The 27345-nt window shown below is 39.9% G+C and overlaps 2 protein-coding genes across 2 annotated transcripts in view; both read left to right on the top strand.

The window, feature by feature from the left end:
* GNG10 (G protein subunit gamma 10) overlaps window positions 1–27345 on the top strand; it is a 484859-nt gene that overhangs the window by 446332 nt on the left and 11182 nt on the right. The gene's annotated exons all lie outside the window — the stretch shown is intronic.
* Window positions 1862–22549, top strand: DNAJC25 (DnaJ heat shock protein family (Hsp40) member C25). The gene is made up of 4 exons (XM_050761445.1): window positions 1862–2286; window positions 14979–15131; window positions 17351–17821; window positions 21303–22549. The coding sequence occupies exons 1-4, from the start codon at window positions 1951–1953 to the stop codon at window positions 21423–21425; spliced, it is 1083 nt and encodes a 360-aa protein (XP_050617402.1). The 5' UTR covers window positions 1862–1950; the 3' UTR covers window positions 21426–22549.

The following is a 27345-nucleotide window of genomic DNA, read 5'->3' as shown; positions in this document are numbered from 1 at the left end:
TGCTATATAGTCCCATGCAATATTTGGTGGGCTGAGGTGAGAAATAGATACATATATAATATATGTAATGAGGGAGACATATATATGTAATAAGATATATATATATTCAACGAGAAATATAAAATTATAATGTATATGCATTATGTATTATAAGTATATAATGCTATATATCAGTATTCTATTTCACTTTATTAAAAGAGTTGATTATATCTGAAAGTTTATTTATTTGTTATTGACTGTCATCCTCCATCAGAATATATGCTCTCTGAAGTTGAGCTTCTTGTTTACCTTGCTCACCACTGTATCCCCAGTGCCTAAGTAACAGTGCCCAGCTCAGAGTACTCAATAAACATTTACCAAGTGAATGATAGAAACAGATTTTTTGAGACAAAGTTTTTCGTGTTGCTATATAGTCTCATGCAATATTTGGGACATACTTATAGTAAAAAAATTATTATCTGAAATTCGAATTTAGGCTGGGCACTGTGGCTCACGCCTGTAATCCTAGCATTTTGGAAGGATCGCTTGATTTCAGGATTTTGGGACCAGCCTGGGCAACAAAACGATACCATGTCTCTATGAAAAAAAAAATAATAAAAACTAGCCAGGCCTGGTGGTGGGTGCCCGCAGTCCCAGCTACTTGGGAGGCTGAACTGGGAGAATCACTGGAGCCCGGAAAGTTGAGGCTGCAGTGAGCCATGATCGTGCCACTGCACTCCAGCCTAGGCGGCAAAGCGAAACCCTGTGTCAAAAGAAAACAAAGAGAAAAATAACAAATGTAACTAAGCATCCTGTATTTTTTTCTGGCAATCCTACCCCTGGCAGACATTTGACAATATCTAGAGAGTGTTTTTTTTTTTTTTTTTTTTTTTGGTCTTCATAATGAAATACTCAATCACATAATGCAGAGTCTGAGAAGAGATACAAAAATGAAATGTAGAAGTTTGATTTTTTGTTTTTGTTTTTTTAAATCATAATCAGATACAGAGGGCTCCGCAGCGAGGCCACAGGTGGGGCAAACCCCTCCTGGCGTAAACAACCGGCAGCATCCTCCCTCAGGACTCGGAGGCCACGGGGAGAGTAGAACTGCACTAAGCAGAGCGAGCTCAGCTTCCCAGGCTCTCGGCTGCCTGTGGGTGGGCTGAGAATGAGAAATAGACACAGCCCAGCAGGTTGTCCCGGGAACGCGTAACCCAGGGTGGACGCACAGACCTGCGTACAGAGATTTTTGATTGTCATGACTGGGGATGGTGGCACTACTGGCATTTAGTGTGGAGAGGCCAGAGATGCTGCTAAACATCTTACAATGCAAAGGGCAGCCCCTCCAAGGCAAAGAATTATCTGGTCTAAAATGTCAATAGTGTGGAGACTGAGAAAAACTGAACTAGATGGCCACGAATTTTCAGGGTCCCTATCTAGTACACAGGCAGCGCCTAGAATTGCTAAATTCATCTTCCGTTTGGAACGGCAGCATGGGGTTAGTGAGAGGAAGGCGTCCGGGGCTGGCTGCTGGCTTTAAAGGCGTACGTGCAAATCTTTTTGAAGCTGATAACGGGACGCGAGAGAGCCAGGTAGGTTATCTATTACAGCAGGTCAAGTGATGATGTCGAAAAGGCTGCGTGTGCCGGGCACTGTGGTAGGTAAAGCGCTCCGCACACCCCGCCTAAGCGCGCCTGGGACAGAGGCATCCCGCAGGTCCGACCAAAAACAAATCCTCCAGCTGCTGGGACTGGGAAAGCGTTAAGTGACGCACCGGAAGCAGCCTAGTGGCTGAGGCGTCCTTCTCCCTAGCAACCGGTTGCGAAGGAAGTAGTTGCTGTAGCGCGCCCTGTGCGCCTGCGCGGAGGCGCCGGCTGCTGACGTGGAACTGCGGGCCAGGCCGGCCGAGCCGGGCCCGCGGCGGAGTGCTGCAGAATCTCTGGGGTGGCAGGTCCGCCAGCGAGGCTGGGGATGGGGGCGCCGCTGCTCTCTGCCGGTTGGGCAGCTGGGGCTGCCGGTCGGCGCTCGTATGTGCTGCTGGCGCCCTTCCTGCTGACGCTGCTGCTAGTGCGGCCCTCGGGGGCCCTGGTGGAGGGGCTCTACTGCGGCACGCGGGACTGCTACGAGGTGCTGGGCGTGAGCCGCTCGGCGGGCAAAGCGGAGATCGCGCGGGCCTACCGCCAGCTGGCCCGGCGCTACCACCCCGACCGCTATCGGCCGGAGCCCGCCGACGAGGGCCCCGGGCGGACGCCGCAGAGCGCCGAGGAGGCTTTCCTGCTGGTGGCAACCGCCTATGAGACGCTCAAGGTGAGGCCTGCGGGAGCGGAGGGGCTTCGAAGCACGGCCGCGGGAAGCGCACGGCGCCTTCCGACCCCGGTCCGCGGAGCGTAGGCCTCTGTGACTCCGAAATTGAGCGCATCCGCTGCCGCGACCTTTAAGATACTCACGTGTCCCACGTGGCCCTGTGAAAGAACCGAGTCGGCCCCCCGGGGCCTCAGGGGGCACAGCTAACCTCCTCGTCCTCCTCCTTTTTGTGACAGTCATTGTTATGCAAAGCTTTGGTCATCTTACGATTTCGTGAAAATATTTTAATAACGTGCATTTCACATTCGAAAAGCAGGGTGATCATTATTAGTGGGATCCGGGGTCGCCCACAACAGGGAAAGTGTGGAATATCGAGTGACAACTGTGATCGCATCAGTTTGATAGGACAGAAATTTGGTTTCTGGAAATAGTGTTAATGGTGACACTTAGCTTGGGTTTAAGGAACTAAGAAAACACCGAGAAGAACAATGAACAACCAGTCAAGAGACCAGATGTGACTCTTTGCTGTGACACCCCTGTATGACCTTGGATAGTGACTTAATATGTTGGAATAGCTGTTTCTTCGTATGCAAAATTAAGGCCATGATACCTCCTCCCAGGGTTATTATGGGGATTAAATGATAAGTGTACGAACCGCCCCCCTTTCCATAGGGCCCATAAATGGGTGCTTAATGACTTGGGTACAAAACTCAGAATTTCTAGTAGGAAATATTTTGTGAATATGTATTTATATTTCATTTGACAGAGGTTTTATTGAGTCTTGTGGGGATGAGAAATTTAGCCCAATGCTGTTTTCTTCTACTACTGCAAAAAATGAAGCCAACCAGGACATCACGAAGTATAAATCGTATTTGATGGTGGTATTACTGCTTGAAAGGCCCCATCATACTAATACATCAGCGATTGTAGTTGTAAAGTATTTCTTTCTAGCCTTTTTTTTTTCCCCGAAGCAAAATTTTCCATGTTGCTAGGTAGCCTGCTTTTAATGACTGTACTTTGAGTGGATATAATTTAACCTTGCATTGTTTCTCCAGATTGTTTTTCCAGAGCTGAAAATAGTCAAGGAGCTAGCAGCTTTATTCATGCCTTCCAGAACAGTTTGGATAATCTGGAGTCATAAAATGACTGGTGGAGGGGCAGGCCCTGAATTAGGTAAACTAGGTACATTGAACTAGGTAAAATTTAATTTACCTAGTTCATTAAATTCTCACTAGCGTTAGTGAAATTTTATGGCAGTTAACTGAGGGATGGCTGGGGAACTGGGAAAGTGCTGAGGCCCCAGAGGGCTTTGTTGCTGATTGTGTAAAGAGTGGTGGAAAAAAGACTCCAGAAAAAATTAGGAAAGAACTCTCCATCCAGGGCACTTCAGCATATGAAGCTCCAACCTCTGTTCTTTGTATTCAGCCAGAAGCCCTGATGGTGCATAAGGGAGCCCTGGACCAGTGTGTGAAATCATAATGGGATTTATTAGGGATAGTAAAATTGATAGAATTAGGGATGTTAGTCATGTTAATTTGTTTCAGGCTCGAGATAGTAATAGGGTTGTGGTGCTTGAATTTAGGTTGAGCGTCAGGAATGCAGTAGTTGTTAGAATGATATAGATAATTAGGTTAAAGATAGTGATATTTGGATTGTATATTAGTTATACCATTATGATTTCACACACTGATTTATAAACCAAGACCATGCAATAGTATTTAGTGTGTTTGACTTTTGGGGACTTAGGGAGTTTATGGACTTTGGAAGTTAAACAAGTGGACACTTACCCTCTGTGTCAGCCCATCTTCTGGAAGATGGAGAACTTCCAGAAGAGAGGGCAGCAGAAACACTGCCAGCTGTTGCCTTCTGCTGGGCTTTGTAGGATTGGAGATGAGTAGGTTTGGCATGAGAATGGTGAGCATGTTGGTAAGAACTTTGAAAACAAGTGCCATGATTAGAGGGTAGAAATAGTGACTGTAGCGATTCCTGCTGGGAGGGCCACCAGGAGAGACTGAACAGACCCCTCCACCCCCGGGACTGATCTGATGAATCTGTATGGTTTCCTCTAAAGGTTTCTACCCCTAAAGTTTACCACTGATTGTCAGCTAATGAAAAGCTAGATAAAATAAGTGATCCATTCAAGATCATGAATGTTTAGGCAGTTAAAAACCAGTGTGTCTGGAGTAGGTAACACTTGTACTCTTGACTCTGACGGGTTTGTGGTAGCTACAGATATCTTGAAACAGGGGAGTAGAAGTGGAGTTGTACTGATGGAGGAGGGAATGAGGTGAGTGTTCTATAGCTCCCCCAGAACCCCCGTGTCTTACTGTGGAAATTATCTGTGAGACAAAAGGGAAGTCTGGAGATATTTTGGATCCTTGAAAATCAGACCTAGCAGAACTCTTTGAAAACTTGCATTTTAAATTTATAGAGATGAACGTGTATTCATCTTCCAAGTGGAGCATCTCCAAGAACTATTTACCTCATTGAAGATGCTCTCTCTTGGAATAAGGATAAGGACTTTGGCTTGCTGTGTGTGGGAGCAATTATTACAGGGTGGTCTGCTTTAATTTCTGTCATAATGGAGAATTGTGAGAAAGTTGCCAAATAATATCTTTTCTGGGTAATGCTAGGTTTTAATGAACTGAGGTCATCCAGTTTGGAGGGCTTCAGCCTTCTATATTATCCCATTGAGGCAATGGAGATGTAATGGCTGTTTTGTTTGGATTGTATCCTCTGGCTCTGAACAGGGTTTGTGAGGGGTAAGAGGTCCAGGTAGTGTTTGCTAAGAGAAGGTCAGATAGAATAGTGGGAGAAGTTGAGTTCCAGTGACTCTGGAATAAAAATGGGATGCAGAAGCCTGTCTCTGAATATTGATAATAAATACATCACCAAAATGGAAACTATAATTATGTAAAACATCAGTGGATTTATGATTCTGAGGTTGTTTTGGTCAAATAAATGCCCTTTTGAGAGGGTTTTGTTTTTTTTTTTTTTAAGATGGTGGTTAAAAATAAGTACACTAACGACTTAAATACAGTTGGTAAGACAAGAAGATATGACATTTGGTTATTACTATTTTAGCAAAAAGATTTTACCTGTGCATGGAGAAGTGGAGGAAAACCAAGAAAAGAAGTGTGGCTAGTAATGGAAGGCAAAGGCACTGGCCACATGCTTTCACCAAGTCATGCTTAGTTCACATCCCCAAATAAATTACAGTTCCAGATCTCAGCAAAACTTCAAGCCATTATGATTTCACACACTGCTTTAGAAACTAAGACCATGCAATAGTATTTAGTGTGTTTGACTTTTGGGAATTGAGGGTGTTTATGGACTTTGGAAGTTAAACAAGTGGACACTTACCCTCTGTGTCAACATTGGATCTCATGAGGTAGAATAATCTGGTCCCACTTACATGTTTTTAAAGTGGCTATAGCACTTATCACACTGCGTTGTAAGTACTGAGTAGGTCTCTCTTTCCCACTAAACCATGCTCCTTGTTTTTTGTGTGTATATCCGTAGCACCTAGCACAGTGTCTGGCACATCAGAGCATTAATGTTATAAAAACTCTTATCTGGAGACATTCAGATAGAATGGAAATGGAAAGTGGATTTCTGGCATTTTGACATTGGTACGTGCAACGCCCTTTGCCATTTCACTCAAATTAATTGCAATTTTAAAGAGTGGTATAGATAAGTAAATTAGATGGTTATGAGTGAAAAATTCCTGCATGAGAGAAAAATTGCACTTCTACTTTTAATGTTCTGAGGGTTTTTAAGTGAGAACAATAATTTTTGAATGTAGATAAAAATTGGATAATACATGAAATATGAGAAATGGCATAGAAATAAGCAGATAAGAGAACAACTTGAAAGGATGCTCTTAGAAAAACTATGATTGGTAAAAAATGCAGAAGTGTAGAATTTATGGCATTTTGCAGGATCACAAGAAAAGAGCCTAGAAAAGGTCTTGGGAATATTTCTGGCATGAAGGTGAAGGCTATTTGATAAGTTGAAAGGATGTGTAGAGAGGGCATTCTACTCTGGACTTGTCTTGCAAAGGAAACATTGCAAGAACACTTCAGTTTCCTTTTATCAGTCTGATGTGGCAGGGCTTTAGCACTTAGGAATAATTTAGCAAAAAACGATTCTGAACTCCCTGCCTTGTTATGTTTCTGTTTATTGTTCATTCCTTATATTCTGTTACTCAACCCTTTCTTTAACTGGGACTGACATAGGCACTCAGAGGAGACCATAACAAAGGAAAGGCGCAGTTTCTGGCTTAAAGTTTTTAGTAACAAGGAGGACAGATACTTATTGTTCAGTTGTTATTTAAGTTATATAATACAAGTCTGTGCAGATTATATTGCGGTGCTGAGAGGAAGTGATTATGTCTTCTTGGATTAGAGAAGGTGGTACTCTTTTGAGTTGATCAGGAACAAAGTCACCAAGGTTGATGGTGAAAGGACATTTCTGGTAGAGAGGAAACTTGATCAACAGAAACATAGTCATGAGTGTGCAAGGCTTGTTCCAGGAATGAGATGTAATTTCATGAGGTATTATAGTAATGAGCATTTCCTCCACCAAGGATCATTTTTATCATATTTTTCCCAGGGACTCTGTTTTGGGGAAAAAATGAACTGCATGTATTACTATTCTTTTTCGACACTATCCAGATTGTATTTAATCAGTCATTCATGGTAATTGAATAATCATAAAAATATTTAAAAATTATATAAATTGCTTTCTTTTTTGAGACAGGGTCTCACTATATTGCCCAGGCTGGTCTTGAAATCCTATGCTCAAGCAGTCTTCCTGCCTCAGTCTCCCAAATTGCTGGGATTACTGGCACATGCACTGAACCCTAAAATTAGATAAATTTCTATTATAGGTGTGATGCTGATAAACAACCAAATTAAGTTAATTTATAGTCCATAGATGGCGTATAGTTTTCATTTCATATGCCAACCCTGATTGGTCATGATTACCTGGAACAAAACTCTTACCTTTTAAGAGTTTTGAGACCTTTTCTGGGTTTAGTGGGAAAGAGTCACACGTTTGATAGTAATGTTTCCCATGGCCCCAGAAAAAGGATGTGGCAGCATATGTACCACATTTACTATTTCTGCTGTGAACCCATAAATGTTAGTTTTTCCTGGTTTCTTAATTTCAGCGATTACTCCCTACTTATGGCCAAGGGTGATTATATCCCAGGCATGTTTGATTCTGGTGCCATGACTGGCTGACATATGATGTAATCAACAACCAATCAGAGTTCTTAATCAACCTGAAAACTACTGACAATATAATACTAGCTAGAAACTGAGTACTAGACATTTTAATTTAGCTTGTACAGATTTATCGTAGGTAAATAGAACATTTTGAGATACTCACAAGAGCGCAAAGACACTTACTGTTTTTCATAGACTTTAGGGGATCTGCTATTTCTAGGTTGGGAGCCTGCGAGGTGCCATGGGAGGGAGAATGTTGCAGGATACTGGAACATAGTCTGGGATCAGATGATGAATGACCCCTTACGTTGTGTTCAGGAATTGGAACTTTATGTATTGAATAGTTACCAGAAGTTTTAAAGTGGAGAAATGACACAGTCTTATGTTTGTTTTAGGAAGAAAACTCTGGGAGCAGTTTTGAGAATGGTTTGGGGAGGGCAAAAAGGTATTCTTGACTGAACTCATTTTACTTACACTGTCTTCTTCTGGTATCCCTCTTCTGTCATTCTTCTGGAATCTTCTTCCGTCATTCCTCTTTGGCAACTTGAAAATCTCCTACTTGGTTCATTTCCCACTCCTTTCGCTTCATTTTGCTTCTTTTAAAGCTACACTCACATTTTTCCTTCCTTTGCTTGCTGTTTACTGTCTTTACTTTCTCATCTCCCTTTCATTCATGCTATCATAGACTGGCGTGTGCCCCAGCACGTGTTGAAACTGTTCTTGTTAAGGTGAACAATGACTCTCTACTCACCAGATCTGATTAGATTGACTGCTCTTCATTTCTTCCTCCTCCTGGAATTTTGTGTCATGTGATATTGTTGACCACTTAGTACTTTTTAAGGTGTTCTTCCCTGACTTCCTTGATGTAGTCTTTGTCTGTTTCTCTGTCCTCGCCATTTCTTTTCAGTCTTTATAGTCTTTTCTACTACCTACCCCGTAAGCATTGCGATTCTGTTGAGTTCTTCTTTGTGTACTTTTTCTTTTTTATTTTCTAAGCTCTTCCTGATGAAACTCAACTGTATCCTTGACCTAAGCCACTGCTTTTAAGCTGGCAATTCTAAAACCTGCATGTTCTCCAGGCTCATATTCTCAACTGCCTCTCCTGTAGCACAGGTACCCACAGGTAAACATGTCTGAAGTCAATCTTGTTATCTTTGTGAAAGCATAAACTTTAAAAGAAGATATAATTATGACTCTCACAAATACAGAGTGAACATGTGTCAGAGATTTTATTTAACATATTAATCAGTGAGGGAACCAGTAAGATACTAAAACTAGTTGAAAGAGAAAAAGTGCCAACATTTGTAATCAGATAGGGAATGCTGAAATGCCTGTAAAACTAGAGAATACCTACCAAGCAATAATGTGTTGCATTCCACTGGACAGAATTTGTCTTTCTGTGAATAGGAGTCATTTACATTATTTCCAGTTTTCTACAAGTTACTTCTGTCGGTAGAGTTAAATAGGTTAGTCAAAGACAAAAGGTGCACTCCTCTGCAGGAATAGATAATCCTTGAGGCTTCAGAAATTGAAAGGATATCTAGTAATATTTTTCTTCCTAGTTCAAAATCTTCCACAATTTTTCCTTGCATCTTCTCCAAGCTTGCTGTTTTTTTCCTGTATTCGTTATTTTAATAACAGTGTTTACGTAGTAACTCTAATTAAAAACTTCAGTATCATGCTGAACATCTCCTTTGTTTCTTGTGTACCCCTTTACTTATCAAGTCCTATTCTTAGCTGCTAAAATCTGTTTCTCCCTCATTCTACTTTTTGCGATACTACCAGAATTGTCTTTGAGCAATATATACTTCTACACAATGCTATTGTTCTCATACTTGGAAACATTTTTGTTTTTGAATAGCACAGATGATAACATCCTAACTCTTTGGCGCAACATACAAGATCCTCAACAGTTCTTATTCAAACTTGCCTTCCTAGCTGTATTTATTACTCCTTTCTTCCTAAATTTCCCCAATGCTTAAGCTTCCCTGAATCCATGATATTTTTTCATACTTTTATACCCTTAACACTTGCTGTTTCCTTTGCCTGGAACAAGTTTCACTACGCCTTACTTGCTTTCCGAGATCTAGCCCCCATTTCCCTTCTGCTGTGAATCCCATTGCTAGTGTTTTTAGACAGAGTCAGCCCCTTTTCCTTAGCATACTCAATTGTGTTTTTCTCGCTTGCTAGATTCTTCTTCTAGATGGAGGGTTCTTGAGGCGATGGCCTTGTCTTGTCTTTTTATTCTCTTTTTGTGCTCAATACAAGGCCTAATGCCCTCCATCATCATTTTTGAAATGAAAACAACTAAGGTTTTTAAAAACTCAGGTGACCAAGTTGATGCTGATAGTATTAACTGAAACACAGAGGAATAGACTTGGTTTTTTAGCATGTTGAGTTGAGATATTTATGTTGCATTTAGAAAATGTTTAGGACATAGTTGAGAATAGGAGGAGGCAAGAAAAACAGATACAAGCGTTACTAGTATGTAGGTAATATTCCAAGTCATGGAAGTTGTTGAGACTATGTGCAGAATGAGAAGAGAAGATAGAAGAGAAGAGAAGTTGCACTAGTGACTAGTGGGCAGGAAACAAGAAAAAAAATGAAATGGGTAGTGGTTAATTTTCTCCCTCTTTTGTAGGATATAATGGCCTGGAAAAAAATTTAGACCAGAGATTGTTTTTTGTTTTTTGTTTTTTGAAGGATCATTTGTGCGCGTGTGTGTGTGTGGGGGGGTTGTGTGTGTGTGGATTTAAAGAAAATAAGATTAATATATATTGAGTGAATACAGTAATACATTTTCATATATCATTGATTCCTGACCTTTACCACCCCAAAAATGGTTTTTATACTCTGTGTAGTAGGAAGTTTTAAATGTAAAACTAGCTGCAATATCAAATTATTGCAATTTATGTACTGAGATCACGCAATTCATGACTTCCTTCAAGGGCAAGAACATAAATATTTTTGCCTCTGGGGAGGGGGATGACCCCTTTAAGAGAAGGAAGGATTCAGTGCTTTCTTTGCTTGTGGGTTTCCTCTTGTTCACTTTTGATCTAGATATTGGTGGTTATGTTCCAGTCCTCCTGCATATGCCCAAGAGGATTGGGAGTGGAATGGACACCAGCAGAAGCACTACAGTTTTTCCTGTAGAGATTAGAAACAAGGAGCTTATTGCCCTGCTTGTCAAGGCTCAGGACAGACAGGAGGAAGAAACAAGTATAAAGGTTTTGGTTTTGGAAAGAAGTTGGACTCTCCAGACCCTGGGACCTTAAGATCCACAAAATTGCTGAAAGAAAAAGTACTACCTTATTGAAAGGTAAGATATTAAACTGTTTTAAGGTTTAAGCTATGTTAGCCACAGTAGCATATTTTCATAAACTATGAATTCAAGCAGTCACTTCTGCCAAACTGAAGTTTTTATGACATTGCTACCCATCCAGCCTTGCTGGTGAGATGGAGACCTACGTAGTGGAGAGATGCATATTGCAAGGAAAAACCTTCACAAAAGTTCACTCGTTTTTGAAATAATGTTTGCTGAATGCCAGGCACTGTACTAGGCCTTGGATATACAGAGATTAATGAGTTACCCTACCTACTTTCTAGAAATTCTTATTCTAAGAAAAGAAAAAACTGATTATTACAATGTGATAAGTGCTATAATAAATAGGTACCAAGTGTAATAAGAATGATCTAACTGTCTGGGGCAGTAACATTTACATTCTAAAGGATTAATAGGACTCATGAGGTTCAAATTAGAGAAAAATATACGTTTGAAGACATAGGTATGAAAAGGAACGTTGTGTTGGAATAACACACCAAATTCCAGAAATTGCTCTCTGAATATTTCCTATGGATAAAAGAGGGGGAAATGATAAGGGATGTTGCTAGGTAGGTAAGTTTGGACCAGTTGTGAAGGCCTGGTGGCATGCGTAGGAAATTTTAACTTTGGCCATGAGAACACATTGGAGATTTAAAAAAAAAAAAAAAAAAATTGTGTGGCTACCTTAATTCAAGATGAGTAGGAAAAAAAAATATGGTATTCAAATAAGAATCTACCTTAGCTTTCTACTTGAGTCCCAGAAAGAAAGATGGTCCTTCTTATTATGTCTTTTCTTTGCTAATATTCTTGGTATCCTCTTGTTCTTACTAGGTTGATTCTAAACTTAGTAGGTTACTAAAGAGCAGAAGTTTGACTTAGACTGTTGAGAACTCCTAAGTTTTACCAATTTGTACTGCCCTTGATTCTAAAGTGTATGCATGCCTCACTGATCGTCATCAGTATGCATGAAAACTGATCATTTTCTTGATTTTGGAGAGAAAGTTTTAAGCCCTAGAACGGAGATAAAATAAATTGAATAAATGCTGTAACAAGGAAGTGGCCAACTTTTTCGTGTAATCATGGCCAAAAGAGGGTCATACATTTATGGTGACCCTAACGAAAAGAAAACCATCCAAAGAGAAGTCAGACTTGACCCTGAGATGTCTTGCAGGAATTTGGTAGTTTGAGGACTCCATTAGGGGACCTTGAACAGATTCCACAAGCTCTGCTTGCAGCAGAGAGGCCAGACACAAGGTATAAATTCTGGAGTTGCTTGTGTTGAAGTATTAGTTGACCGTTGTGTTAAAGGAGTTCAGGACTTGGTAAAGTCAATAATCTAGAAACCAGTGAGAAAATAGTGACCCTGGTGAAAGATCTGAGTGAAATGCTTGAAGAGGGATGATATCTGCGTTCTGTAGAACAGAGATAAGAGAATAAAAAGAGGCGATAGTCATTGGACACATGATGTCCACATACCAATTTCAATGACACTCCAAGACCTTACTCCATATGCTTCAACCAGGAGGAGTACAGACAGCCGGGGCAAAGGGCTGCGCAGAGACAAGGAGGCTCATAGGAATCTGATCTCAGTGTGGCATTTAGTTTAAGAGCTACGGGTAATCTAGTTGTAGCAAGAAGAACTGTACTTGAAGAAATACATTTCAAAAGGCATCTGTCATGATTGGATGATTAAAGTCAAGGGTTTTAGGCTCCAAAACAGGGCATTTCTATAAAATTAGCCCAAAAAGCAGAGGGAAATGGAAAAATTCTCAGACGATTTCTTGAGGTACTCAAAATGAGACACATGAAGAGACACGGGCTTTAGTCTTCAGGGCTGTCTGTGTAGCCCTTATATACGTTTACCCTTTCTGGGTTAGAAGCTCTGGAATAGGATGATGACTTAAAGAAGGAGTCACGGATTGACAGTTGAGGCATATAGCAGCTGCCACAAGAAAATCCTTTTTGACTGAAGAGAGCATACAAGGAGTGAATCTGAAAATAATACTAGCTTGAGCTCACCCGTTCTTGTATAACTGACAGTTTTCATATTGGCCCTTCATATAAATATATTTATATCTAATTAAGCTAGCTACTAGTTTATATAATTTCATATACTGGTAAGAGGTAAGAAATTTTTTGAATGTAATGACTATAGGAGAACTTACTGAGAATGAGCTCACACAAATTCAAAATTTTTATTTTATTTTATTTTATTTTATTTTTTGAAACGGAGTCTTGCTCTGTTGCCCAGGCTGGAGTGCAGTGGTACAATCTCGGCTCACTGCAAGCTTCGCCTCCCGGGTTTACGCCATTCTCCTGCCTCAGCCTCCCGAGTAGCTGGGATTACAAGTGCGGGCCACCATGACCGGCTAATTTTTGTGTTTTCAGTAGAAATGGGATTTTGCCATGTTGGCCAGGCTGGTCTCAAACTCCTGACCTCAAGTTACCTGCCTGCCTTGGCCTCCCAAAGTGCTGGGATTACAGGCGTGAGCGCCTGTGCCTGGCCCAAAATTCTTAATAGAAAATACATAATGATTTTAATGGATACAAGGAAGATTTTGCTATTAGCAAATTTCTTACTTTAAATCTAAAAAACTACATGTTGGAGGACTCAGAAAGTGGTCCTGAACAGACCCCAGAGAATCTGTGTACAGTAGCAAGGCACCAAGTTTAGATTTTGAAATGCCTTTAGCTAGGAATCTACAACTTAATAAATGTTGAAGAATTCATTCCTCTAAGATAAAAAAAGACTTTTTTTTTTTTTTTTTGGAGGCAGGGTCTTGCTCCTTGCTCTCTTAGCCCAGACTGGAGTGTGATGGCGTGATCATGGCTCATTGCAGCCTTGCTCCCAGGCTTAAGTGATTTCCCACCTGGGGAACATCCTGGGAAGCTGGGACTACAGGCACATGCCACCATGCCCTGCGCAAATACAGTTTTTAAAATTTTTTGTAAAGACGAGGTCTCACTATGCTGCCCAGGCTGATCTCAAACTCCTGGGCTCAAGCAGTCCTCCCACCTTGGTCTCCCAAAGTGCTGGGATTACAGGCATGAGTCACCACACCTGGCAAAACAGACTTTTGTTTTTGTAATGGTTTTTATTATACTCATGTATAGAGATTAAATAATTTGTTTTGATTTTATAATAGTTTTTATCTTTATCTTTTTTTTGAAATGGGGCAAGTTGGAAAATGTAATAGGTTTCCTGTGAGATAAAGAGCAAATCATGACCTGGTTTAATAACTCTGCAACCTGCCTAGCTCAGTACAACATTGGCATTTATCTCTGTTGGAAATTGATTAGAATCAGAGAATTTTTTTTAAATGTTTTATCTGTGAACATACAGAGCAGCATTTTGGAATGCTATAATTCTTTCAAGGAGTTTGTATCAGTAAGAAAGCTCTATATGTTACCTCATTTGTGACCTGGGCTGGACGGCACATTATAGTGATGAAGTACTACATGTTTGTAACATGTTTTTGTATAATGTTTGTTATTTGATCTTCACAACAACCATGTAAAAATAATACAGCAGGGATTGTCACCTCTTTTTGTAAATGAAGAAGAAGGAGGCTCAGAGAGGCTATTTTATCTGAGGTCACAAAGCTAGACTTTGACCGTTGGACTGCATGGGTGTCTCAAGTGTTTCTTTGAGATGGACATAATTCAGTTTTATAGGCACAGACTGGCTTTACCGACTTTTTGCTGTCTTAATCATTGCTTTTAGCAGAAAACTATCTATACAAGGCTGGGACATGATTGTGAATATATACAAGAAATAAGCTTTTAAAAAAAATCAACAGTTGTTAAGAGTAGTTGTGAACAGGCTTTTATTAGCACCGAGCATTAGCTAAAAAGATTGAAAGGTTCATTGTTATTAAAGTGTTTTTATTTTTCCAGGAGGACTAACAATACTGAAGAACTTAGACAAATATTTTTGTTACGCTTTTATATCTAATATTGAAGTTTTGGAAATTTACATGGCTTTGAAGAGTAATGGGAAATTTTTTGATTTTGACAATTTCAGTATTTTTACTCAGATTAACCTTACATAATTATAAAATTCTGTATTTGATTTAACAGATTATAAACTAAGGCCATTTAATGGACTGTCCTGTGAAGTTGGATATCTTGTCATTTTACAGGATGAGGAAACACGAAAAGATTATGATTACATGCTGGATCATCCAGAAGAGTACTACAGCCATTACTACCACTACTATAGCAGGCGCTTGGCCCCTAAGGTGGATGTTAGAGTCGTGATTTTGGTCAGTGTGTGTGCTATTTCAGTGTTTCAGGTATGTATCCGTGGATATTTGTATCTATATTTATGTGCATTTAGTGCACATTGCCTAGTGCTAGTCATTAAAGCCTAACTGCGAGTATCTTTTTGTAAAATTTTACTTCTAGTTGAGATCTGTTTTATTCATTGGCAGTATTAGAATCTTTGTTAGTGGCAAATCTAAGAAATTGTTGAAGAATGTCATTATTACTACAAAACAACCCCTCAAAAATCCAGAGCCTTTTTCATTGCTCCCTCTGGAGTATTTTCTACATAGTAGCCAGAGTGAACGTCAGCTAATTCATATCATTTACCTTTGTAGGACTTTTCAATGACTTCCCATTAAACGTGGGAGAAATCTGAATTCCTTAGTCTGGCCTAACAAGTCCCGGCTCCAGTCACCAAATGCCAGTAGTGCTTGCCATCATTATCGTAACAACCAGAAATGTCCACGCGTTTCTGTGTGCCCCTTTAAGGGTGCTTCTGCTCAGGTTGAAACCACTGAAATAGATTAAAAGAGACATAGGAACTTTTTTTTGTTTTGTTTTTGTTTTGAGACCAGAGTCTCACTCTGTCGCCCAGGCTGGAGTGCAGTGGCGCGATCTCGGCTCACTGCAACCTGCGTCTCCCAGGTTCATGCCATTCTCCTGCCTCAACCTCCTGAGTAGCTGGGACTACAGGCGCGCACCACCACACCCGGCCAGCTTTTTGTATTTTAGTAGAGACGGGGTTTCACCATGTTGGCCAGGATGGTCTCGAACTCCTGACCTTGTGATCCGCCTGCCTTGGCCTCCCAAAGTGCTAGAATTACAGGCGTGAGCCACTACGCCCAGCCAGGAGCTTTTTATGTTGTAAAGTATCACAAAAATTTAACTTCTGCCTAAAATAAGTTTTCTCTGTTATTAAACTAGCCACACCTATCACATGCTCCTTTAGAGGAAATGAGCAAGTCAGATGACTAGAATGAAGCAATTTGCTTGTTTGAAAATTACTTCTCCAGTTTGATTCCCAGAAACTACATGATATTCAGTGTGTGTGTGTGTGTTTTTTTTTTTTTTTTTTTTAAGAGATGGGGTCTCACTCTGTCACCCAGACTGGAGTGCAGTGGAGTGATCGTGGCTCACTGTAGCCTCTACTTCTTGGGCTCAGGTGATCCTCCAACCTCAGCCTCCCGAATAGCTGGGACTACAGGCATGTGCCACCACACCTGCCTAATTTTTGTATTTTTTTTAGTAGAGACACGGTTTTGCCATGTTGCCCAGGCTGGTCTTGAGCTCCTGGGCTCAAGCAGTCCACTTACTGCAGCCTCTCAAAGTGCTGGGATTACAGGCGTGAGCCCCTGCACTTGGCCGACATTCAATTTTTATGAATAAAAACTATATTGGAAACTAAGGTGGTGTATTTAAAATGTGTCAGCATTTGTAGAACGATTTACCCTTTCAAAGGGGAGAGCAGGGATAATTTTACTTTCTTGTTTTAAACAATGTAATACTGTAGTAACTTTAAAATATATTCTTAATAGATTGCTACTATTGCAGGGTATTATCTGTATATCCGCTATATTCATTCAGTTAAACAGGAGCTGAAATTTATGGAGGTACTATGTGAGAAGCAGGGCATTTTCTGACAAACCCTTTGTGATTGAATACAGTTATGAAGTAAGTTAATGTTTTCCTATCCAAATAGGTAGAGTTCAACCATATTTGAATCTCTCAGAATAGGATGAGTGCCACTGTGATATATGCACATGGCTTAGGAAAAGAGATGGGAATGAATATAGTTGCCTGAGTCTATGCCCTATGAGGTTTTTAAACAAATTCCTCACCAGCTAGATTTTGCCATTTAACTCTTTTTCTAGTAAGTAGGTTACTGTTTAAAAAAAAAAAAAAAAAGAAAAAAAATTTTTTTAAGTGATCTAGGGAAGAGCCAAACGGTAAAGATATGAAACCACAGGTGTGGTATGACACATTGATCATCCTTTGATCTTGGGCATCTCCTGACTGCATCAGTGATTTTTGGCTCAGCTCAGAGTTTACCTTACTTATCCAGCCTTGAGATCCTGTGTATGCATGGGCTTCGTTCAGTTGTATCTTTTACTTACAAAGTAGTATCTTTGAGATCCCTAGTTTTAACTGTAATGGTTTCTTGGGAGATAGTATTCACCGAGACTCTATCATTCCTTTAACTTAGATTGGGTAATGAAAATGACTCATTGTTCTCTGTTAATTATTCTAGTTTTTCAGCTGGTGGAATAGCTACAATAAGGCAATCAGCTACCTAGCCACAGTGCCCAAGTACCGTATCCAGGCTACAGAGATTGCCAAGCAGCAGGGACTGCTCAAAAAAGCCAAAGAAAAAGGCAAAAACAAAAAGTCCAAAGAGGAAATTCGTGACGAGGAGGAGAACATCATAAAGAACATTATCAAAAGTAAAATAGATATAAAGGGGGGCTATCAGAAACCCCAAATCTGTGATCTTCTCCTGTTTCAAATTATCTTAGCTCCATTTCACCTATGCTCATACATAGTTTGGTATTGCCGGTGGATCTATAATTTTAACATCAAAGGCAAAGAATATGGAGAGGAAGAGAGATTGTACATTATACGTAAATCTATGAAGATGTCAAAGTCTCAATTTGATAGTCTAGAAGATCATCAGAAAGAAACTTTTCTTAAACGAGAGCTCTGGATCAAGGAGAATTATGAGGTGAGTAGTCACTCTGCTGTGATTTTCACTGTCATCCACCTGGCCAAGTTAAAATCAGGTGTATTATAACGAGGGATCACAGAAGTCTGCTCACATTTCTGAAATCCGACAGTTAAACGATTAGTAAAGATCTTACTTTTATTGGAAGTAGGACTCTATTTGGTAGTGAGACAGTGGGTTTTTAACCTGTAATTTCTCTTTTTAGAGGATGAACTTCAAATACTTTAATTGACTAATTCTGGAAAAGTTTTAAGAATGTTAAACTGCATTGGAAGGATATGCATGTTTGCACTAACTAAAATTTGGCCCGCCCCAAGTTTTCTTCCAATCCTGTAAACCTAGCCACAGAAACTAAAATAAATAAATAAATAAATAAATAAATAAACAGAGTAAGAGGTGGAAATTTTGTTGAGATGACTTCATTTCAAAATAATTGAGCACAAGATCTTCTGCATAATAACTGACATCTATAGAAAGTTACTTTTATTTTGCTTTTAAATTAAATCGAATTATTGTAATGCCTCTAAACTTCTGGGCATTTTAATAAATGCTTTATGCTACAGTTGTCACCTACAAAAATTACTTTGAGGTGATCAGCTACGTAGCCGTGGTGTTAAAGGGATTAGCAGTCTCATTATCATAATGACACTGTTTTAGATTCAGGGTAAAATTAATTGGCTATGATGTTAAATATAAGAATAGAGCACAGTGAAACTTTTGTGGTTTTTTTTTTGTGTGTGTTTTTTTTGAGACGGAGTCTTGCTCTGTCGCCCAGGTTGGAGTGTAGCAGCGTGATCTCATCTCACTGCAAGCTCCGCCTCCCGGGTTCACGCCATTCTCCTGCCTCAGCCTCCCGAGTAGCTGGGACTACAGGTGCCCACCACCACACTCGGCTAATTTTTTGTATTTTTAGTAGAGACAGGGTTTCACTGTGTAAGCCAGGATGGTCTCGAACTCCTGACCTCGTGATCCACCCGCCTCGGCCTCCCAGAGTGCTGGGATTACAGGCGTGAGCCACCGCGCCTGGCGTTTTTTTCTTGTTTTTATCATATAGTGTTGGGGTTTTGCCATGTTGTCCAGCATGGTCTCAAACTCCTGAACTCAAGCAATCTGCCCACCTTGGCCTCTTAGAGTGCTGGGATTACAGGCATCAGCCACTGCACCCAGCCAAAACCTTCTTAAGAAATCTGAGATACATTAGTTTTTTTTAGTTTCACAGTCATTTCATTTTGTATGTGATGTCCTAAATAGATTTCACTGAAATTAAAGTTTTGGTCTGAATTATATTTACGTAATTTAACTTACTGTGAATTGCCCGATATTTTACCAAGTATACCTATATATTTATCCTGTTCATAAATAAAATAAAAAATGTTATTTAGGGCCGGTGTGGTGGCTCACACTTGTAATCCCAGCACTTTGGGAGGCCAGGGCAGGCAGATCACTTGAGGTCAGGAGTTCGAGACCAGCCTCACCAACATGGTGAAATCCTGTCTCAAAATACAAAAAAAATAGCTGAGCATGGTGGTGTGCGCATGTAATCCTAGCCACTCGGGAGGCTGAGGCAGGAGAATCGCTTGAACCAGGGAGGCAGAAGTTGCAGTGAGCCAAGATTGTACCACTGCACTCTGGCCTGGGCAACAGAGTGAGACTCCATCTCAAAAACAAAAAAGAAATGTTATTTAGTTACAGCATACCAGTTAGCTCCTAAACTATTTGAAAAGCTTGTTCTTTTAAGTAGGTTAAACGTTTAAAGGTTTTCTTTTTTAAGAAGGTGAAGCAGCTGAATCTGCAAAACCGTGTCTTTCTTAGGGTGCTGTTGTGGGGTGAATTATGTTATCGTATGAAGCTGTCTTAGTCTTTACTTCCTAATATTTGGAAGTAAAATCATTTCTTTCCAAAATTTTATGTGGCTATGAAACTGGCTAAGACAGCTTGTTCATTTTGCTTTAGTTGACGTGCATTAAAAGTTACAGAATTGCAGGCTGGGTGCGGTGGCTCATGCCTGTAATCCCAGCACTTTGGGAGGCCGAGGCAGGCAGATTGCTTGAGCTCAGGAGTTTGAGACCAGCCTGGGCAACATGGTGAAACCCTGTCTCTACCAAAAAATACAAAAACTGGGCGTGGTGGTGCCTCTGGTCCTAGCTACTCAGAGGTTAGAGTGAGCCAAGATTGTGCTACTGTATTCCAGCCTGGGTGACAGAGTGAGACTCCATCGCAAAAAAAAAAAAAAAGAGTTGCAAGAAATGCAGATGTTCTGTGTTCTCACAAGTTTTAACTCTGGTTTATTTAACCTTCTTTGGAAACTTTAATTTAAAAAAATGAAAAAATTCATAATTATCTTTAGATGAAAGTAGATGTAAGTTCAGTTTGGAGATAAACATGTATGTAAGGTCATTTTGTTCCTTGGTTAAGATCACCAAATCTGAAAGTCATCAGTTAAATTTACAAAGGACCATATTAAAAAAATAAAGTTTTGATTCTTTGATATTAGACATTAGTTGTAGAGGGGAAGTGTTAAGCCCTTTAGTCAATTTTCATTGAGGAAAAGAATGTATTCCTAGGTTACAGAAATCAGTGACAAAAACTTACTAGTTCTAGGCTGGGCGCAGTGGCCCACACCTGTAATCCCAGCACTTTGGGAGGTCGACGTGGGTGGATCACCTGAGGCCAGGAGTTCCAGACCAGCCTGGCCAACATGGTGAAACCCTATTTCTCCTTTTAAAAAAAAAAAAAAAAAAAAAAAAAAAAATTAGCCAGGCGTGGTGGCATGCTCCTGTAGTCCCAGTTAGGGAGGCTGAGACAGGAAAATTGCTTGAACCCAGGAGGCAGAGATTACAGTGAGCTGAGATGGCACCACTGCACTCCAGCCTAGGCAACCAAGAGAGACCTTGTCTCAAAAAACAAAAAAAATTACTAGTTCTTTTTTTTTTTTTTTAATTTGAGTTGGAGTTTCACTCTTGTTGCCTAGGCTGGAGTGCAATGGTATGATCTCAGCTCACTGCAACCTCCACCTCCCAGGTTCAAGCAGTTCTCCTGCCTCAGCCTCCCCAGTATCTGGGTTATAGGCACGTGCCACCATGCCTGGGTAATTTTTTGTATATATATTTTAGTAGAGATGGGGGTTTCACCATGTTGGCCAGGCTGGTTTTGAACTTCTGACCTCAGGTGATCCACCCGTCTCGGCCTCCCAATGTGCTGGGATTACAGGCGTGAGCCACCACAAGCGGCCACAAAATTGCTAGTTCTTATACAGGTTGTTCTTTCATGTTTAACACTGAATGTTAAAATAGTTCATTGCAAATAAATAAATAAATAAAATACTTAATTGTTTAGTATTTTTAGGAGGTGAATGATTATCAATACATTCACTGGAAACTTTTTACCTAACGTTATATTTGAAAAATGTAAATATGCCATAAAGCTAATGGCAAATGTTTCTCTTTGGATTGTGAAGTTACCTAGTTATTTATACTTACAGGTCTACAAGCAAGAACAAGAGGAGGAATTAAAGAAAAAGTTGGCAAATGACCCCAGATGGAAGAGATACAGGAGATGGATGAAGAATGAAGGGCCTGGGCGGTTAACATTTGTGGATGACTGAAGATTGATGGAATGCTACTATGCCAAACCTTAATTGTGATATTATTTTCATAACTGAATTATTTTAGAAATGTATCAATTGACTGCTGCTCAGCAGTAACTAAAATTCCTCAAGTATTTGATTAAACAGAATAATGTCGAAATTTAAACCTTCCCTTAAAACTTTATACATAAGACATTTATGATTGTTCAACTTTTATAATCTATTTGTGGATTTTGTTAAAAGATTTCACATGAAGATTTATTAGTTGCCATTTAAAATTTTTATATGTTTAGTTAAAAGATTTGACATGAAAATTTATTAGATACCATTTGAACATTTTATGTGTTATGTGTTTATTCTTCGAGAGTGTTCCCTCTTTGTAATAATGCTACATTTTTCTGTTTTCATGGCCTCTGTATTTTCACAAAACACCAAAAACAGCATTTAATTATATTATCATGAGTGTTTTTCTGGACACAAACTTCAGTAGAATGACCTAACAAGTCGTTTTCATTACAGTCATTATAGGATTGAAATACGTTCAAAGTAACCTCTAGGAAAGTCTTCTGCTGGAATATCCCCCCTCTATTCATTATAATATTCTTTGTTTTTAAAGCCAGTCAAATATAATAGTCTTAATAAGATCAGAAACTCTCCAGGAGAGTGAGTCTACCCTCATGTCCTTGTAGGATGATCTTGATTATAGTCTCATTATAGGGCTATAACTGTATTCTCAACATTTCTCCAGAAAGGACCTCGTAAAAAGGTCTTTTGTACCACAGTATTGGTTTTTTTCCCCTCTCTTCACTTAAAAAAAAAAAATAGCAGGCAGAAATAGCGTACTGAAAAGTTGTTCATCTATTATGAAGTCCTTGAGTGGTGAAATATCCATTGTACATGAGAACATTCCTGTGCATTTAAACCAGAAACGAGGTACATGGCTGTGTGCTCTTCTATCAACCAATGAAATGTGTTTTTACATGTGTGGCAGTGCAAGTAAATAACACATTATTTGACTTAATCAGGCATGATACTGCACCAGAGTATCAAAGTATCGGTACATATTCATGGTAGTAAGTCAGTACCCCTGTTAAAGGATTTATCCCATTGCTTCATATTAATAAAATGGTTACAATATATCACAAGTTTGTTGGTATGACATTTTAAGTGAAAAATTAACATTGCTTTCATGTAATTTTTAAAGATGAGTATAGCATATTCAATATGCAGAATCTGTTTCCAGCTAAAGTAAGCTAGTCGTTTTGAGAGCTGAGCCCCAGACAATGTGAGACACAGCTGGAAGGCTGAGTTCCATGCATGCTAACGTAGACAAGGTAGTTAATCTGCAAGGACTTCAGTTGGCTCAATTATAAACTTGGGGAAGAGTCTGACCAGATTATCACTAGGGCCTTTTTGCAGCTCTAAAATTATTTATATTTTTGTAAACTTTAGATGAAAGTGTTTTATGCATCCATTCTGTTGGAGGAGTGTGGAGAAGGTACAGAACTGAATTACAGGTAGCTGTGTTTTAGACTTCAAACGCCCACCTCTTAGCTATAGACAAAATGCCTTTCAAAGATGCTGTGGTTGCCTGTAGAGTCAGCAATCCCTGTCTTGGTGAATGTATTATCATATAGTTAACACACAATGGTGTTTACCATCTAAAAACATAAGTACATAGCATATATTATGAGGACTAAAAAAATGTCAGTACTCGACTCTGAAAATTTTTGAATGCCTCTTTTTAACCTAGTGATAAAGTGTTAAGAGGACTGGACATGTTAGCATTCATAAAGGTTGGCTGATGAAAACAGTTCATCTTTTGATATTCTTTTGCAATCTGCCAGATTACTGTATTTCTTCCTGTCTTTGTAGAAATGTTTCCAGAATTGTCCCCAGTAGCCTGCCCACTTGGTAATGTTCGGTCAGTCTTTCGGAATCACGGTCATTGCGTGAGTCTAGATAAATGGGCCTTCCTTAACAGAAGAACTGATTCTTCTTTCTGTGAAGAACAGTAGAACTGATTCTTCCTTCTGTGAAGGAAGAGCCATTAGTTGTCACAAGTGTCAGTCAAGTCTTCTGGGTGTCCTCATTATCTGTACCCTGCCCATCCCTCACTAAAAACCCAAAAACCTCTCCATTTTAGAAACATCTGGAGAAGAATCCTGGGTAGAGAACCCCACAACTCCACTAGTTAGAAAATTTTTCTTGAACTTCATTTTAGGGCTATTCCCATTTCCTTTTTGGTTGGTGTTCAAGGGTTTATACAGCATAGCTATTCAATGCTATCTGTTCATCATCATGTTACATAGTTGAGGTCTGCTAAAATTACCCTTCAGGTTATATGAATAACAGATATTCTCGTAACAGATTCCATGACTAACTCTTCACTGCCTTATTTATGAATTCTAAGTTCTACAAATCAGAGATTACAGTTTCATAACATACTAGGTACCATACCTAGGATCTTAAATAGAACCATTGAGATACAGGATTTTTTAAATTTAAAAATTTTTTTAATTTTTTAAATGTCACATGAAAGAATGGTTCTGTTTAGAGAATTAATTACTATTTAGTACTATTTATGTTTAGAAAATCATAATTCATTACTTTGAGGGGTTTTTGTTTTTTTGTTTTTGTTTTTTGGTTTTTTTTGAGATGAAGTCACGCCTTGTCGCCCAGGCTGGAGTACGATGGTGCCATCTCGGCTCGCTGCAACCTCTGCCTCCCGGGTTCAAGTGATTCCCTGCCTCAGCCTCCCAAGTAGTTGGGATTACAGGTGCCCGCCACCATGCCCGGCTAGCTTGTATTTTTAGTAGAGTCAGGTTTCATCATGTTGGCCAGGTAGTCTCGAACTTCTGACCTCAGGTGATCCGCCCGCCTCAGCCTTCCAAAGTGGTGGAATTACAGGTGTGAGCCACCGCGCCTGGCCTAGTAGTAACTTTTTTATTTTATTTTATTTTTATTTTTTTATTGAGACAGAACCTTGCTGTGTCACCAGGCTGGCGTACAGTGGCACGATCTTGGCTCACTGCAACCTCTGCCTCCTGGGTTGAAGTGATTTTCCTGCCTCAGCCTCCCACGTAGTTGGGATTACAGGTGCCTGCCACCATGCCTGGCTAATTTTTCGTATTTTTGGTAGAGACACGATTTCACCATGTTGGCCAGGCTGGTCTCGAACTCCTGACCTCAGGTGATCTACCCGCCTCAGCCTCCCGAAGTGCTGGAATTACAGGCGTGAGCCACTGCATCTGACCCAGTAGTAAACTTTTTTTTTTTAGACTGAGTCTCACTCTGTCGCCAGGCTGTAGTGCAGTGATGGGATCTCGACTCTGCAACCTCTGTCTTCTGGGTTCAAATGATTCTCCTGGCTCAGCCTCCTGAGTAGCTGGGACTACAGGCGCCCTCCACCATGCCCTGCTAATTTTTTATATTTTTGGTAGAGATAGGGTTTCACCTTGTTGGCCAGGATAGTCTCGATCTCTTGACCTCGTAATCCACATGCCTCAGCTTCCCCAAGTGCTAGGATTACAGGTGTGAGCCACCACGCCCAGCCAGTAGTAAACTTTTAATATCCAAACCTAGGAGATATTTTTCTTGAGTGGAGGCCAATTGCTAGGGTATCACTCAGCTAGTGTGAACCAGACTGCTGTCCACAAACTGAAAATAATGTGGAAATTAGAAGTGGCTTTTATTAGATAGTATAAATGGAATCTAGCTACTTTAAAACATTAAATCAAACCTGGTCTCTTTTGACTTAGAATTATACACTTGAAGCAAATAGATAAATGTTGGTATTGATACAAACCAGTTGTGTATGGATGAATTATAATTAAATGTTATTTATGAAAAGTGATGTGGTTCACATTTAAATATTGGCAAAGGCCAAATCTAGAACCTAATAAACAAATTTACTTCATAAATTATTTCAGTAAAAACCTACATAATTAGTTGTAAACTTTAGCCTCTTAATTCTTTTTTAATTGAGATATGATAGTTGTACACACTTCAGCTTTTTTTTTGGAAACAGCATCTCTTGCCCAGGCCGAGTGCAGTGACTTGATCATGGCTCACCACAGCCTTGACCTCCTGGGCTCACATGATCCTCCCACCTCAGCCTCCTGAGTAGCTGGGACTACAGGGGCTCATGCCACTGGCTGGCTAATTTTTTGATTTTTTTTTTTTTTTTTTTTTTTTTTTTTTTTTTTTTTTAGTCAGGGGGCTTACTATGTTGTTCAAGCTGATCTGGAACTCCTGAGCTCAAGGGATCCTCCTTTCAAAGTGCTGGGATTATAGGCGTGAGCTACAGGGCCTGGCCTTAGCTTCTTAATTCTTAAAGGATTTAGGATATCCTCGACAATTGTGTACGGAATGGATCATGTGGTCTCAGATCAGTGTCACAGATTCCTCCTTCCTGGTTTCATTCGGGGATGGAGAAACTTCCTGTCATGTGACAGTCTTTCTTTTATAACCTCAAGAAGCAGGACATAGTGGAATGACTCTGACTTTATAACCAGATAGACCAAAGTTGACTGGGCAGGTTACTTTAACCTCTGAGCCTTGTTTTCTTTCGTGTAAAGATACTATTTCAGAGAGTTCTTAGAAGATAACGAGGGGAAAATGCCCGGCATATATTAAGTGATCAGGAAATGTGAGTTATTTCACCTTCAGAGGGATAACAAAGAGTCCCATTTGTTAAAAAAGAAATCCATGGTAACAGGAGAGTGTTTTGTAATGATTACAAACCCATTGTTTATTCTTTTAATACATATTTTAATCCCTTACCTTGTGCAAGGCACAGTGCTAGAGTGAAGAAGTGATGCTCCTTAGGGTTGGAATTGGGTATTTTAAAAAGCAGCTGCCTGCCCTGTTGCCACCAGTGTGCAAGGTAGAGCAGTCAAGATGACGACTCAGGAAAGAAAGAAAAACCTTCAGAGATGACAGAATGATCAGCAACTTGCTAGTCTAAGGCCTACATTTAGTGAAGTGACATTTTCAGTGTAGCAAACAGATGCTTAGAATGGTTGCTCAAAAAGACATCTAATAGCCCTAAGTTCTACCATCTCCCAAAGTCTCAAAAGTACCTGTGAAAATCTCTCCAGAAAAGCCGTTCTGAATCTACAAATCTGCTGGTGATTCTTTCAGCTCCTGATTCATTATTTCTAGGTTCTAAAAATAACGTAATAGGCAAAAAGAAGTAAAATAATTTGTATGGTACATGATACTGTGTCACATTAAATATAGTTATTAATGTGTTTTCCTACTGTTAATCATTTTGCAAACTATAGATGGTACATATTATTGTCATTTTGATATAACGTTGGCAGAAATATCTTCCCATTATGGCATTATTTTTATGGAGAAGAGTGATTCACAGCCCCTTTCCTGGAAGAAGAATCCACTGTTAGTAGAAAGGTGATAAAATGCAAGTCAGAGGAGTGAACTGTAGATCCTAACAGGGAAACAAATGAAACATTTGTCATTACAAGGGTATTGACATTTCTAGAAAGTTTCTTGGAAATGAGATTTATAAGTTTGTGCTTAACCAAGGAAAAAAAAATGTGTAACAAAATGTTAAAGATATTATAGTGGTGACCCATGCATTTTAGCTGTGGTGAGAAGGAAAGAAGGGTACTCTGTCTCCATCCCTCACCGTTCAGAGCCCTGGAAATCACAGCACATGTGCGAAAGGCCTCTGGTCCTCTAGGTAAACCTGGAGTTCTCTTTTTGTTTGTTTGAGACGGTGTCTTGTTCTATTGCCCAGGCAGGAGTGCAGTGGCATGGTCTCACAGCAGCCTCCACCTCCCAGGTTCAAGCAATACTTGAATACCTCAGCCTCCCAGGTAGCTGGGACTACAGGCACGCGCCACCATGCTCAGCTAATTTTTGTATTTTAAATTAGCCGGGTGTGGTAGAAACCCACCATGTTGGCCAGACT

The sequence above is a fragment of the Macaca thibetana genome, chromosome 15, assembly GCF_024542745.1.
Source record: "Macaca thibetana thibetana isolate TM-01 chromosome 15, ASM2454274v1, whole genome shotgun sequence".
Taxonomy (NCBI): Eukaryota; Metazoa; Chordata; class Mammalia; order Primates; family Cercopithecidae; genus Macaca; species Macaca thibetana.
Note: the sequence above shows the minus strand (reverse complement) of the source record. Positions and strands in the feature narration are given on the sequence as shown.